This window comes from Sebastes umbrosus, chromosome 11 (genome assembly GCF_015220745.1).
Source record: "Sebastes umbrosus isolate fSebUmb1 chromosome 11, fSebUmb1.pri, whole genome shotgun sequence".
Classification (NCBI taxonomy): Eukaryota; Metazoa; Chordata; class Actinopteri; order Perciformes; family Sebastidae; genus Sebastes; species Sebastes umbrosus.
Genome location: NC_051279.1, coordinates 12,675,158 through 12,689,807, shown reverse-complemented (window position 1 = coordinate 12,689,807; position 14,650 = coordinate 12,675,158). Strand labels below are relative to the sequence as shown.

Sequence of the window (14,650 nt, the reverse complement as noted above, 5' to 3'; positions counted from 1 at the left end):
TCTTAGGTGTACTGCATGTTCTAGTTCAAAGTACATTTCCCGTGTAACAGGACTCAAATGTCACATCCCTGGGGCTAAATAATGTCAGAGTAGAAATATTAAACAGTAGGAAAATAATGATATATGGTTTAGATCTAAGAAGCAGAAAAGATCCTACACTGCAAAGCTGCTTTATTATTATATTAACACCCATTTCTAGGCCTGCTGGGAGGCTGATCAGGACATTTATTGTACTTTATACAGTGTATAGGCTATATTTAAAAGAGGAGGGAACGTCAAGTAATGACAAACTCCTGTGAGACGGCGCCATCTGGTGTTTGATGCAATGCTCTGACACAACTGTCCAGAACAATTGTGCAATTTCAACAAAGCTGTTTCTAATGGTCTTGTCACTGTCACAGATTTTATAGCTTGGGAAATTTCCTTTGCTTAGAGTACACTGATTTCGTCATCAATTAAATTCTGATGTTCAGCAATGCTGGGTGTGACTGATGAATAATGTGTTAGTGATAGGTTTTAGAGGATGGAACTTCCTGCCTCTAAGCAAGGCCTACAGAAAGGAGGCCTCATAGTTGGTATAAAAAAAAGGAGGCACAGTAGTTGTTGTTTAAACCCACAGAGGAGTCAGCCATGAGAAGCACTACTGTGATCCCCTGCTGGAGGAGTCTTTCCTGTGTTTTGCTGGTGGCACTGATGAGTAAGAGCACTTCATTTACTGACTTTTACATAGACTGTTACTCCAGTGACTGATTTAAAAAACGTATATACTGTGAATGAGCAATTTAGTGTGATATTAAGAAAGCTAGTGATATGATGATGATAGGATCATGTTTAAGAGGCTGAGAAACATTAAATTAAATATTGTTGATTCTGCACTGAATGCGCTCTTCTTCATGTATCCTGTATATAAACCTAAGGATTCAATGATGTATTTAAAGTTTATAGACTAACCTTGGCACACTGCTATGATTTAAAATAAGACTTAATATTTCTTGAAGTGGACTTAACAAGACTATACCTCTGGTTTTGTATTTTTTTGAGCAAGGCCTCTGACATAGCATTTTACTCGTATTGAGAATATACTGTAAGTATGGATGCACCGAATGTGAAATTCTGGGCCGATACCAATATTCAAAATAACAATTTGGCCGATGCCAATACCAATGTTTTTTTTTGTTGTTGTTTTTTTGTAATTTGTTCCCCTTTTGTGCCAGGAAACAAAGACCTCTTCATTATAAAAGAAAATAACTGAGCTGTTTTAAAGTCATTCAGCATTTCATTACACTGTCTTTGGATGAGCACAAATTCAATGGTACACATTTATGAAACAACCTTTAATATAACTTTCACATGAATAACGGCCGATACCGATGTTCGACCGATAAATCTAATGTGTAAACAAATCATACATCATCTGATAGAACCATACTAACTCTGCTCTTCCTCAGGTGCACCAGGTTTGGAGGCCTGGGATCAGATCTCCTGGACCGGTGAGGTGACAGCTGGTTTCAGTACCACTTTCACCTGTTCCTCTTCTTGCCACCCAAACTGCATCTACACCTGGTACTTTAAGGGCCGCACGGTCAACGGGAGCGCAATAACCTGGACGCCAGATGGACTGGACAATACAGTGGAATTAAATTGCAATGTGCACAATCCAGAAACAGGAGCCTCCAGCAGTTTGACCTCCATTGTAGAAATTAAGAGTAAGTACAGCAGGTTAATTGCTATACCAGGTGTGCAGTGGTGGAAAGTAACTAAGTACATTTACTTTATAGTCTACTTTTTGTGCTGAACAATTTGGAGGTACTTGTACTTTACTTTTATATATCAAGTTAATGCTACTTTATACTTCTACTCCACTACATTTCAGGAAGAAATATTGTACTTTTTTACTCAACTACATTTATTTGACAGCTATAGATAGTCGTTACCTTTCAGGTTCAGGTTTTCAGTTAAAGGGCCTGACCCTTAGGGATCAATGGACTAAAGTACTAGGGATGCACCGATCAGGCTTTTTCAGTCCCGCTACCGATAGCAATACTGGGATCATTCTTTTATGTTTAAGGCAACTTCGGGCTTGACTTAAACATTTTTCAAACAAAATGTAACAAATAAATACATAGATATACATTTAGTGAACTGTAATTTATTATTAAAATAATAAATTGTACACCTCGGTAACATCTTGGTAAAACAAATCTTCAAAATTAACAGGAATTACAATTCAAGTGTAAACCTTTTTAATGCAGCAATGAAATAGGTCAAAACTTAAACAGGTATTCAAATTCTAGTATATAATGTATATAGTATATAAACATAGAATTGAACTGAGTAGATCATCCCAATTGTCACTGATATCTGATCCAGCTATTTGAATCAGTATTGGCCCGATATCCAATCCGGTATCGGTGCATCCCTATAAAATACCTAACAGTATATAAAGTAGTTAGTCAGTCACAGGGGCCATTGTACTACAGAACAAGTACTTTTACTTTGATACTTTAAGTACATTTTGCTGATTATACTAATGTATTTTTACTTAAAAGTGCAGTGTGTAGGATTTGGCATCATCCAGTGGTGAGGTTGCAGATTGCAAAAACTGGTGGTCTACAGTCCCGCACTCTATGTAGATATAAACGGCTCATTCTAAACTAACGAAAACACGTTTCTTATTTTCAGGTGATTATACACTAAAGAAAACATACTTATTATTACTATTATATTCCATTTCTGCCAGTAGATCCCCCGAAATGCGACACACTGTTCCTTTAAGTACTGAATATGTCTTCCACCACTGCCACTGAATCCACTATTATATGCACAAGATGCAGAGTTAGAGTGACCCATAATTTAAATACTTATCTCTCATATGTGTGCTTCCTTTTTCCTTTGTGATTTGGAAATCCTCTCTATTTGGTGTCCTCTGTTACAGATCGAGTGTCTGTGAAAATCAGCCCACCAAACACTGTCCCATCTCTCAACCGGTCGCTGGATCTGGTCTGCCATGGTGCTCCATCAGGTGACCTCTCACAGCTGGTGAACCAGGTGGTCTGGTACAAAGACGGACAGAAAGTGACCCTGCGTGAAAATATGCAGCTGATGCAAAACAACCTCACGCTTCACTTTGACTCACCGCTTCCTTCTGATGCTGGATTCTACATGTGTGAGATTCATGTGCCTGCGATTCAACAGACAAGAGTTTTCAGCCTGGGCTACTTACTCAGCTGTAAGTATTCATGAAGTGAAGAATAGCTGTAAGAAATTATTATAATTCACATACTGGAGTGAGCTTTCTAATCTTTTGTAGTTGATCCCTGGAACGTCAGCATCAGCGGACCTGACATCGTGTTTCCTGGCAGATTGAGTAAATTCACCTGCTTGACGAGCTGTACCTTAAATGTGGACTGTACAGTCAGATGGCCGTTCAGGCAGGGTTTCCCCATTGGAAGCTTCTTTTCAGTCAATGGAAATGAGCTCAGGTGGACCCCTTCCATACCTGGTACTTTCCAAATATTTACCTGTGTTGCAGAAAATATAGCTGCTGGACGCTCTGCTGAGGCCACCAAGATGGTAGAAGTTAAAGGTACTGACAACTCTTAAGTATTTGCTCTTGTGTCTACTGTCACATCAGCATCAAATTACATGTTGAAGCCAGTCCAATGACTTGATTTCTCATCTTTCACCCTTACACAGGTATTCTTGTGTCTGGATCAGAGGCGGTGCAGCTCAGTGGACTTTTTGCAATGATCGTCAGCCTTGCACTGCTGGTCCTTTTTGATTCTTAGAGCTGTTTACATTTTTAAGCTTTAATGTGAATTTGCCCTTTTTGAAATGTATTTGTTTGCCTTTTATCTTGCTCATAGAAACCTTTTCATGTTTAAATTAGGGCTGTCAAAGTTAACGCGATAACACATTTACACAATTTTGTTTTAACGCCACTAATTTCTTTAACGCATTAACGCAATCGATCTTTCGGAGGTTGTAGCGGGCTCAGGTATGGCTAGAGATGGTATCATATTAACCTAGAAAACCTAAGGAATTCATTGGTATCAACCATGCCATACTAGCTGGCGAGAAAGAACTGGCATGGTCATTTTCAAAGGGGTCCCTTGACCTCTGACCTCAAGATATGTGAATGAAAATGGGTTCTATGGGTACCCACGAGTCTCCCCTTTACAGACATGCCCACTTTATGATAACATGCAGTTTTGGGGCAAGTCATAGTCAAGTCAGCACACTGACACACTGACAGCTGTTGTTGCCTCTTGAGTTTGCCATGTTATGATTTGAGCATATATTTTATGCTAAATGCAGTACCTGTGAGGGTTTCTGGATAATATTTGCCATTGTTTTGTGTTGTTAATTGATTTCCAATAATAAATATATACATACATTTGCATAAAGCAATCATATTTGTCAACTTCCATGTTGATAAGAGTATTAAATACTTAAAAAATCTCCCTTTAAGGTAGATTTTGAACAGATAAACAATGTGCAATTAATCATGGACAATCATGCGATTTATCGGGATTAAATATTTTAATCTATTGACAGCCCTAGTTTACATACATTGGTTCACCAATTTCTTTTATTCATCAATAATTGTGTATCATAAAATCCTGTAAATATGAGTTAATTTTGTTTTATGAAGCCATGTAGACAAAATGAAATAAAAGTATATAAAAGAGAATGACTGAGGAAATTTCTTAAAAAAATGTACGATATAGAAACCCCAAAATGTCTGAATTCCAATCAGAATACTAATAAAATAGGGCAAATAGATCGTAGTATGTCATTTGACAGTATATTTCCTTTACAAAAGACTATTATTCATCTTTCTCACCTTTAGCAACAGCAGCCTCTGAAATGGGATGAACAGCAGGACTGCGATAAAAGATTTGTTTACAGGCTTTTATCTGTTACCTGTATTTTCACCTGGTTACGTTTATGTGTCGATAGTTTATACCCATTTGACAATGAAGCCTAGCTGATGCATGATTTCTTAGCTTACATAAGTTCAGTGCAAATTCATGCTGTAGTTTCATCTTGACATAAATACAGAGCTGCAGTATTTTTACTGCAGTGGAATTAGACCATTCACAAATTTCCACCTAATGTACACACATATGATAACGTTCTGGTTTTATGAAAGATTGGCATAGTTACTTACTGTTGTCATTTTCATGACTGTTACTGAGACTCCAGTGTTTCAGCAATCCGCTGTCATCACATCATGTTGAAAAATGCTCAAATTCTGTATTTTTAAAGTATAATCCAAAGTATAATTAATGTCTCTGATGGTTCCATGTTAATACTAAACCTTTTGTTGATAATGATGGCAGTTCTTGGTGTTTCCTCTATGTTCATTTGTTGGACTTTAACCTTTGACCTGACCTGGGTGTGTTACTGATTCACTCGCATGCTGAAAAGAAGTTCTAGAAAATAACTGACTCATTTATACTGGTGTGTTTTTTAAACACATGTGGTTGGTGACTCAAAGAAGTTCCTCTTAACCCTCCTGAAACCGAACAAATAAGACAGATAAGAGAATCACTCAGAACAAACAGATGAGGGAGACAGAGGCCTCGGGGGTGTTTTGCTTTAACAGTTACCTCATGTGACGCAACATTATTATCCGTTTTCTTTGTTCTCGTCTTCTTCTTTTTTTCCTCTGGATGTTGTCTCACCTGTTTCATATCATTTTAGCCCTGTGGTTTAGTTGGAATGGGGAAGCAAAACTAGAAAACTATTTAAAACTATACTGTTTATGTAAACCAACAAAAACAGTTTGCCTTTCCACAACACAGCAGAGTTACACATTTGGGCTTCATTCAAGTTTCAGTTGAAACACTGCAAATTATATGTTGTTTGTGTTGTAAACTATAAATGTATCGTGTTGGTACAAACAATACAAGGACAGCAGTTACATATGTTATATAATATCCCCCAAAAACTGACCAAAAACGGTGACTTGCTGCGGTCTGTCCATGAAATGCAATTGAGTTCACAGTCAAAGTAAATGTCTCTATTGTATTATTTTTTTTTCTTTTCATGACGTATGGTATAATGAATAAGGTAAATAAAGTATTTTGCAAATTGTTTCCATTATCTACAAACATGTACTGTGTACTTGCCCAGCAGCACTCTAGATAATCAGTGGAGCATCGGGAGGGGGTTTGGAGGCCCTGCTGACAAAATACAAAAAATGAAAAATCCATTTTGTTAAAGGGCTAAAATATCTGTACACTTTGATCTCGTGGTTGTAAATTATTTTTGGAATGAAAAACAAAACATTTAGCTTTAACATCTTGTACTATTCTTTTTCGTCTTTGCTTTTATTTTCTTGGTATGTTCCTGTTTTTTGCTCTGCTTTGCTTGTCTTTTCAGTTTTGCGTATGGCATGTTGTTTGCTTTCCAGAGGGTGGTGCTGTGCTCATAGTTGCTCTCATGTGTTTTATTGTATCTCCCTTTGAAGAACATTGCCTTTAGTTTAGTTTAGTTTAGTTTAGTTTAGTTTAGTTTAGTTGATACAACAGTACAATGATGATATGATAAAGTCCAAACATGTATATCCATTGTGTTCCTTAATGTAGATAGCAACAGCAAATACACAGAACTCAAAGTGATTAGGCAACATCAAACCACCAGTAAACCTACACAATAAATACCTGTATAATAATTATTGAAATTACTTCATGTCAAAGAATAAAACAATACATACAAATTATGACTAGTGGGGTAAGCTTATACTTCCAAGTTTTCCCATAAGCCATAACTTTGACCTGAGTCCACCCCAGTGGATTCTGATTAGTCATGCCACCCAAGCATCCATATACCCGCATCTGTCTCTTATCGGGAAATGTGGTTTCTCTGGTCATGGTGTTGGATTACAAAGCCGGGACATGAGGGCATCAAGCTGCCGCAGTTCAGGGCAGAGACGAAAAATGAGTTAGTTGTCAGCAGCATTCTGTGGAGTTTTAATTATTTTGGATATGTAATATTATTATTATTATTATTATTATTATTAATATTATGCTTATATTTTGTCGTCATTACTTGTTTGTTTTTATGAGGCCTTACACGATACATTTGCATACAAATTTGCAACATCATTTTTTATTCAAAACATAATACATCAAGGGTATGACCACATCCAGTAGTGATGACAAGACTTTTAACATCATTATATATATATATGTGTGTGTGTGTGTGTATATATATAAATTATATATTATTATATATTATTGTTCTACTTGTAAACTATGATTTTTTTTCTTCTGTACAGACTCTTAGACAGAAAAAGTACCTCCAACACTAATATGAGGCTGTTAATGTACAGCATAGGAGATTACCACACTTTTTGAATGTCATGGACGCATAATTCAAACTATAATCATTCGGATGTGTGGAAATGTTCCTCAGGCTGTTTGGACGACATCTGAAGTTTGAACTCTATAAAATAACCAGTGGTGGGAAAATGATGTTCTTTGTTAAGGTTTTGTTCTCTGTTATCATTTTATGCTCCTAGAAATATTGTTCTTTTTACTCCACTACATGTATTTGACAGCTATAGTTACTTTTCAGATTCTGATTATGAATAAACATGTGATAATACAATATTAAACATATAATCAACTACTAGATGTATGATGTAATATTATAGATTCAGATAACTAGCAGTGTATAAATTACTGAAACTAGCCCCACCTTTACTATCAACATTAGAGTTATGTTAGATAGATAGATAATGCATCTTGAATTATAATCCAGTAATGTAATATATATTATTCTAAAATCGGAATGAGTACCTTTACTTGCTATGTAAGTATATTTTCATGCTAATACTTGCACTTTTATTTGAATACCATGTTATTATTTGTGAACATGGATGTAAACAATGCTGGATTTGCAAATATGTTATGAGGAAAGAAATGCACTTGGCACATCTGTTAAAGGACCAGTGTGTAGGATTCAGGGGGATTTATCGGCAGAAATGGAATATAATGTTCATTATTATGTTTTCATTAGTGTATAATCACCTGAAACCAAGAATTGTTGTGTTTTCATTAGCTTAGAAGGAGCCCTTCATATCTACATAGGGAGCAGGTCCTCCTCACGGAGTCTAAAAAGACAAGTACTAAATACTACTATACAATATATATGAACAATGAGGCCTGATGTCAAATCATTCAATTCCATAATTAGAAGCTGTCCTCAAATGCTGCTACTCCTACTCCTACCTTCATGCTCTACAAATAACGCAGCCCAGTCATCAATCTCACCTCCTGTGTGTGCTCAGATACTGAACTTTGCACCACCGCAGCTCAAATACGGCCGCAGGTGTTTACTGAGTGCCATTGTGAAAGGTATAATGGTTTGCCTACTCAACCTGTAAGGCTAAAAAAAAGCAGCATTACTTAATAACTGAAAGAGAAGAGAGGTGCAGTGATTGAATTGGGAAAATACAAATTCATCTGCTGGCCGGTCCTATGACACAGCATATTGTGTTCTGTCTCATGAATGAAAACTAAACGCTTGTCGCTGTGTAGCTACTTTCAAGATTCAGTATACTGAGTACACAGAACAGAATAGACATTATCAGTAAACATATACTCCACAAAGCTGCTGCAGGTGTATTTATTTTGAGTGTAAAGCTGCTGGAATCAAGGGGAAATCTTTGTCTTTGACACACACAGGGAAAAAAAGAGCCGAAACTATCATGGCTAAACCGAAACTTATGGAATAGGGGTGGAATGATGATACAAAACCTCCCCAAAAGCTTACCGTTACCCATTAAGGGTCAGGGCAGGGATAAGCAGGAAAAAAAAAATCATAATGCTTCCGCAAAATGTTTTTCTTATTTGGCTAAGAACAAATGAAAACTGGATAAATAACCCCACACACAACCCCCCCCAACCCCCCACCACCCAATTCAGCCTCGCATACCTTCTGTCATAATTTGTCATTTTGCTCATCGGCCATTAACAGAACTTCACCCAAGATAGTAAACGGAAAATGTAATGCACCTTTTGTAAGTTTGACAAGAGTGAACACCAAATAACCAGAAACCACCTGCAGATAAGAACTGGGGTTGCTGCTTTAGGTATTTATGGGTAAGGGGCTGGACATATGTATATAATAGAGGAGAAATAGTGAGGACATCTTCATACCTTCAATACAAAATGGAGAAGAAAAGTGAAGGAACCCTTCTGGCTATTATATTGCTGGCTTTAATGCAAGGTAGGCTCAGTTATAGCTGATGAATTTGGGAATATGATAGCTTCATTATTCTAGTTAAAATGGTAGTGTGTGTCATTTACAGTATATTATAGTTAATAACAAATGTTGTTCTCTTCTTCAGGTGCCTCTGCTGCCGTGGAGGTCCAGCCCTCCATCAACCCTGCTGTAGTCGGCGACTCTGTGACGCTGTCTCTGTCTCCTTCGACGACTCTGAATAGTGGAAGCTGGGCAGTGGGAGAGTCCCTCATCCTCAACTGGCTGGGGCGCCAGCAGGCAGTCTTCCCGAGTCACAGCGGCAGGGCGTCAGTCAACGTCCTCACTGGAGCTCTCACCCTGAGCTCTGTCACGGTGGCTGACTCGGGAGTCTACGTTGTGCAGAGCACTGACCCCCAGCTGAAGGCCAGTGCTTCCATCACTGTTCTGGGTGAGGCTAAACAAATGTTCAGTAACTGATTTCCATATTTCATCCATTAGAAACTCTATAGCCTCTACTTAACATCGCATTAGAAACCAGCCCATTGGAGTTTGGTTAGCAGCAACAAGAACTGAAATCTGGATTTACTTTATGAAGTGTTTCCAACAGAAATAACACAACACCCATCTTCTCTGCCTTAATGAACTGCATAGAAAAGATCAGATCCAACAATTTTAAATCAACTCACTTGATACGTTTTAGAAAGTTGAAATAGTACTGGTTTGAGTCATATTTGAGAAAGGAACCTCTATTTTTGAGTAGGATATTTTTGGGACTTATTCCACAACTGCCCATAAACATTTGTTATAATTTTCATTATTAGCAGTATTATTTGGTGCAGATTGGATATCTTGTTTAAAGGACACTTCAGCGCAGTGGTGGATGAAGTACTCAGATACTTTACTTAAGTAAAAGTAGAAATACCACAGTCTAAAAATACTCCATTACAAGTTAAAGTCCCAATTTAAAATATTACTTAAGTAAAAGTACAGAAGTATTATCAGCAAAATGTACTAGCTATAACTGTAAAATAGATGTAGTGGAGTAAAATGTACAATATTTCTCTCTGAAATGAAGTGGAGTAGAAGTCTAAAGAAGCAGAAAATGGAAATACTTGAGTGAATTACAAGTAAAAGTCAAAATTGTACTGAAGTACAGTACTTGAGTAAATGTACTTAGTTACATTCCAACACTGCTTCAGCGGTGGAAGGTTTTCTGTCACAGAGACTTTAGAGCCCTCATTGGCATTTCCTTTTCTATATTCATCCTTATTACTGACTTTAAATTGGGTTATTGCTTCGAAGGCTTTGAACAAACTCTGGGCATTGTCAAGTAAAATAAAAAATAAAAAGTCTCCCTCTTAATCCAAATAAACCTATTACCTAAAAAATATGATTTGTTTCTTTAAGACTGTTGTGCTAATGTAATGTAAGTAATGTCGCTTCTGATGCTGTCACTTAAAAATATGTATATGTAATTTTTTATATTATTTATTCAACCTGAATGACGCACGCAATTGTGTTGATAATATGTACAGTCAACAAGGAAATCTGTTTCAGAGGCTGTCTGAAAATGTAATAAAAGAGGTGGTGTAGACAGAGACAGCAAAACAAGACAAGCATACAGTATATCTAATCTATATAACAAATAAAGACGTGGACAAACAACAGCCAAACAAATACGAGAATTATATTAAACGTGATTAGAACATACAAACAAACATATAGAAGCATAAAAGAAAGTGAACATCAACTCTTTGAACAAGTACAGCTAAACGCCTAGAGGGGGGAGGCAGAGAAAAATGTGCTGATGAATTGTTTACACTGCCCTTTTACTGGAACGGGTTTCTGTTGTAATGAAACACGAGCATCCCTAAACAATAGTCACAAAGGTCTTAAAGGAATTCACATTTGCCTTGAGATATTTGGACTGACAACCAACAAACTCGTTACTTGCTGTGAGAGCCTGCGTGTGTTATGGTTTTGCTGTCCTTTTTCCTCTGGATGGTTTCTGTCGTCATCACTCACCTTTAACTTGTCCTTTTGTTTTCTTGTTCCTCCAGTTTCACTGAGCCTATTTCTGCTGGGTCAATAGCTCCGTGCACGCCCCTGCCTTCCTATACAAAACAACAAGAATGACATCAGCATGTTGTATAAGATAGATATGAACATACCATGTTTTTCATTTTACCTCATGTGATTAGGGTCATTTAAAGCTGCAGTAGGCAGAATGTTTTTGGCATCATTGGGCAAAAATTCCATAATAATCTTTCAGCATATTGTAATTCAAGTGTTCTGAGAGAAAACTAGATTTCTGCACCTCCTCATGGCTCTGTTTTCAGGCTTTAAAAAATCTAGCCTGTGACAGGTCATTTCAGAGAGAGAGTTCTTATTGGCTGTGCTCCGGCTGGTGGGCGGTGCTTGGAATTTCCTCAACTGATCTCAACATGGCTGCCGGGTCACAAACGTTCTAATTTTACAGCTAAACAGTACACTACAAGATGTTTCTGAAAACATTTGAGGCGAGAAATAGGTATTAGAGTAACAGAATATTGATTCATATTTGATCAGCGCTGCCTAGTTTGATCGTTTGTTCGGAGTTCATGAGTGATTGACAGCTGCTCAGAGACATCAAGGCTCCAGCTCGGCTCTGATTGGTTGTTTTCCTCCGGTCTGTGAAATCTTGCAGATGCCATTAGGAGCACCGGAGGACACAGAGGCACATGATTTTTTTCAGATTACCTGTCTCATGCACTACTGTCAGGATATAGTGACGTTTTATAAAAATAACTCTTTTCAATCATATTTCCATTCTACCCACTGCTGCTTTAAATATAGACTGCATACAACATTACAATAGAGTACAAAGTTATCAAACCACTTTCTCATAAAACACTTTTTAGTTTGTAGCAAATATCTTTATTAATGGTTAATACATTATTTTTAATACTTTATATATCAATAATAAAAGAGCATCATTTGAGTCGGTGGTTTATCCTTTAGCATCACACTTTGTCTCTTTCAGCTAGCTCTTTGATTCATCTAGAAGAAAAAGATGTAGAGTATCCGCACAAAAATAAATAAATTATCCACTTATTAACACCAGAGCTGAAAGATCATTTTAGTGGATGGATCCTTTATTAATGACTGCTTAATTTTAAATAAGTCATCAAGTCTGTGGTCAATAATGTAAGTCATTGAGAAAGTACTTTCTATTAATACGTCAAGTCTGTTCTTGCAAATACAGTATTTGTATTATTAGAAATTATATATAACTGTATACTCAGTGTCCACTTTATTATGTACACATGTGCAGTCCAATTCAAAGTCTACTTTTATGATTCCTATAATTTTGACACTGTCATACCGACGCTTAAGGCACCCTTTAGCGCCGGTATGAAGCGCACCAGGCTTTCCATTAACCACAATGTAAACCCATCTGCAGTGCATCAATATTAAATGCTCAAGTGCGCCTGGACTGTGGTGACCTAGCTTTAAAAGCGAAAAGACGCACACCGAGCAGGCGTGGAGGTGACATCAAGGACACATGCTTAACGAGCTGCAAGTGACAACGAGGGGTCTGACAAGGCGTCGGTATATGATGAGTTGGAATGAGGACGCGTTGTCGATAATGTGGCAAGGCTGCTGTATTGGACTATTGTACTGCATTCGATTTTACAGGTGTACCTAATAAAATGGCCACAAAGTGTAGGCTTATGAAACATTAAGATCCATTATTTTATATGTATTCTGTTCCTATGTTGAAACATCTTGATCCACTTGTCTTCCATAGAGCCCATCTCAAATGTGACGTTAAGAACCAATCAAACCAACCTGATGGAGTTCAACAGTTCAGCGGTCGTCAGGTGCTCCGTCTCCTCTGGATCCTCCATGTCTTTCATCTGGATGAACGACAGCTCTGAGGTTACAGCCAGTGATAGAGTTCAGCTCACTGATGGAAACTCCACGCTCACTATAGTCAATGTGACCCGCTACGACCAGGGACCATTCAGGTGTCATGTGTTCAATCCCATCAGTAATGGAACCAGTGATCCAGTAAACTTTACTATCAGCTGTGAGTAGGACAGTGTCATTTCAATCATAATTTGCTATAATTGTCCAGTTCCATTACTAAGAGAGCTCTTAAATGCTGCTTTTCTTTCTGTTTCTTTCTCAGATGGTCCAGAAAACATGGCGCTAACAGTGAATGGACAGAACACAACGTCCTTTCCCATTGGATCCAATCTGACCATGCTCTGTTCAGCTGAGTCCGATCCTCCAGCTCAGCTTCAGTGGGCTTTCAGAGGAGAGCTTGTGAAAACTACGGGTCCATTGTTGGAGCTGTTCAATGTTGGCGAGGACCAAAGCGGTCCATATTCCTGTCTGGCCTTCAACACTCACACCAACATGAACAGCAATATCACCGCACACATCATGATAGGAAGTGAGTTTGTTTTCACTAAAGTGACTTCAACCTCTAAATTACTCCATCTGTTCTTCACATTGGTTTGTCTCTACAGAGTCTTCAGGGTCTGAACAACAGGCAGTCAATGTGTGGCTCCTGCCGCTGCTACTGTTGGTTGGGTTCCTCTCCTCATTGCCAGGCAAGTTGTAGAATAACGTCTTCTTGTCATTCATTCACACGCTTCAAAATAATATTCTAATTTATGGATTGACATTAAAGAGGACCTATTATGCTTTCACAGTTTTTCCCTCTCCTTCAGTGTGTTCTATAGTTTTTTTGTGCATGTAAAAAGTTTGCAAAGTTACAAAGCCCAAAGTCCACGCCAAAGGAAGTTACTCTCCCCCACAGAAACACTGCTCCTGAACTGCCTGAAACGCCTTGCTTGAAGTCCCGCCTTTTCTTCTGTAACGTGGTGATGTCACCAAGTAACACATTTGCATAATACCTGCCTAGCGGCTAATTTGGCACGCCCTCAAACAAAGCTTGTTAGAGCGGAGCTGAAGCAGAGTCCGAAGGGTTGGGTTCGGTTGACCAATTACAACAGTGGGCCAGCTCACCAATCAGAGCAGACTTAGGAAGGGCGGGGCAGGTTCTCAAACAGAGCGTTTCAGACAGAGGGTGAAAAGAGGTGCTGCAGCACAACCGGTATGAGAAAAGCAAAGAGTTTTTTGAACAATAAAGCATCTAAACATCTTCTTATAGAAACCCAAAATACAAGTATGAACCTGAAAATGAGTATAATAGGTCCTCTTTAAAGTCTTCATAGTTTGTATAACATTTTTCTCTCAGAAAAGGAAAAAAAATATATTATTCCATAAAAATTGTGACATTTCTAAATGAATTCAGATCAGATCAAGTCTTGAACATGATATAATGAGTTAATGACTTAATTTCCTGTCGAGACGTAACTGACATAAATGATGTAACAAGCTGTAACCTGGGATTATTTTCATTATTGATTACTATGAC

The 14,650-nt window shown here is 37.8% G+C and overlaps 2 protein-coding genes across 2 annotated transcripts; both read left to right on the top strand.

Moving 5' to 3' along the window:
• Nucleotides 1-381: 381 nt before the first annotated feature.
• Nucleotides 382-4,149, top strand: LOC119497710 (carcinoembryonic antigen-related cell adhesion molecule 20-like). The gene is made up of 5 exons (XM_037786057.1): nucleotides 382-697; nucleotides 1,449-1,706; nucleotides 2,936-3,229; nucleotides 3,311-3,586; nucleotides 3,697-4,149. Exons 1-5 carry the CDS (start codon nucleotides 631-633, stop codon nucleotides 3,786-3,788), a joined length of 987 nt encoding a protein of 328 aa, XP_037641985.1. The 5' UTR covers nucleotides 382-630; the 3' UTR covers nucleotides 3,789-4,149.
• A 5,088-nt stretch (nucleotides 4,150-9,237) lies between these two features.
• Nucleotides 9,238-14,009, top strand: LOC119497711 (carcinoembryonic antigen-related cell adhesion molecule 1-like). Its single transcript, XM_037786058.1, has 4 exons — nucleotides 9,238-9,667; nucleotides 13,010-13,291; nucleotides 13,394-13,660; nucleotides 13,737-14,009. The coding sequence occupies exons 1-4, from the start codon at nucleotides 9,346-9,348 to the stop codon at nucleotides 13,829-13,831; spliced, it is 966 nt and encodes a 321-aa protein (XP_037641986.1). The 5' UTR covers nucleotides 9,238-9,345; the 3' UTR covers nucleotides 13,832-14,009.
• The last annotated feature ends 641 nt before the right edge of the window (nucleotides 14,010-14,650 follow it).

Excerpts from the sequence above, each read along its gene's own strand:
- LOC119497711 (XM_037786058.1), top strand. The coding sequence starts at position 9,346 with ATGTTGTTCTCTTCTTCAGGTGCCTCTGCTGCCGTGGAGGTCCAGCCC. Across the intron at positions 9,668-13,009 it reads TGCTTCCATCACTGTTCTGG|AGCCCATCTCAAATGTGACG; the intron begins GTGAGGCTAAAC and ends TGTCTTCCATAG. Across the intron at positions 13,292-13,393 it reads AGTAAACTTTACTATCAGCT|ATGGTCCAGAAAACATGGCG; the intron begins GTGAGTAGGACA and ends TTTCTTTCTCAG.
- LOC119497710 (XM_037786057.1), top strand. The coding sequence starts at position 631 with ATGAGAAGCACTACTGTGATCCCCTGCTGGAGGAGTCTTTCCTGTGTT. Across the intron at positions 698-1,448 it reads TTTGCTGGTGGCACTGATGA|GTGCACCAGGTTTGGAGGCC; the intron begins GTAAGAGCACTT and ends GCTCTTCCTCAG. Across the intron at positions 3,230-3,310 it reads CCTGGGCTACTTACTCAGCT|TTGATCCCTGGAACGTCAGC; the intron begins GTAAGTATTCAT and ends AATCTTTTGTAG.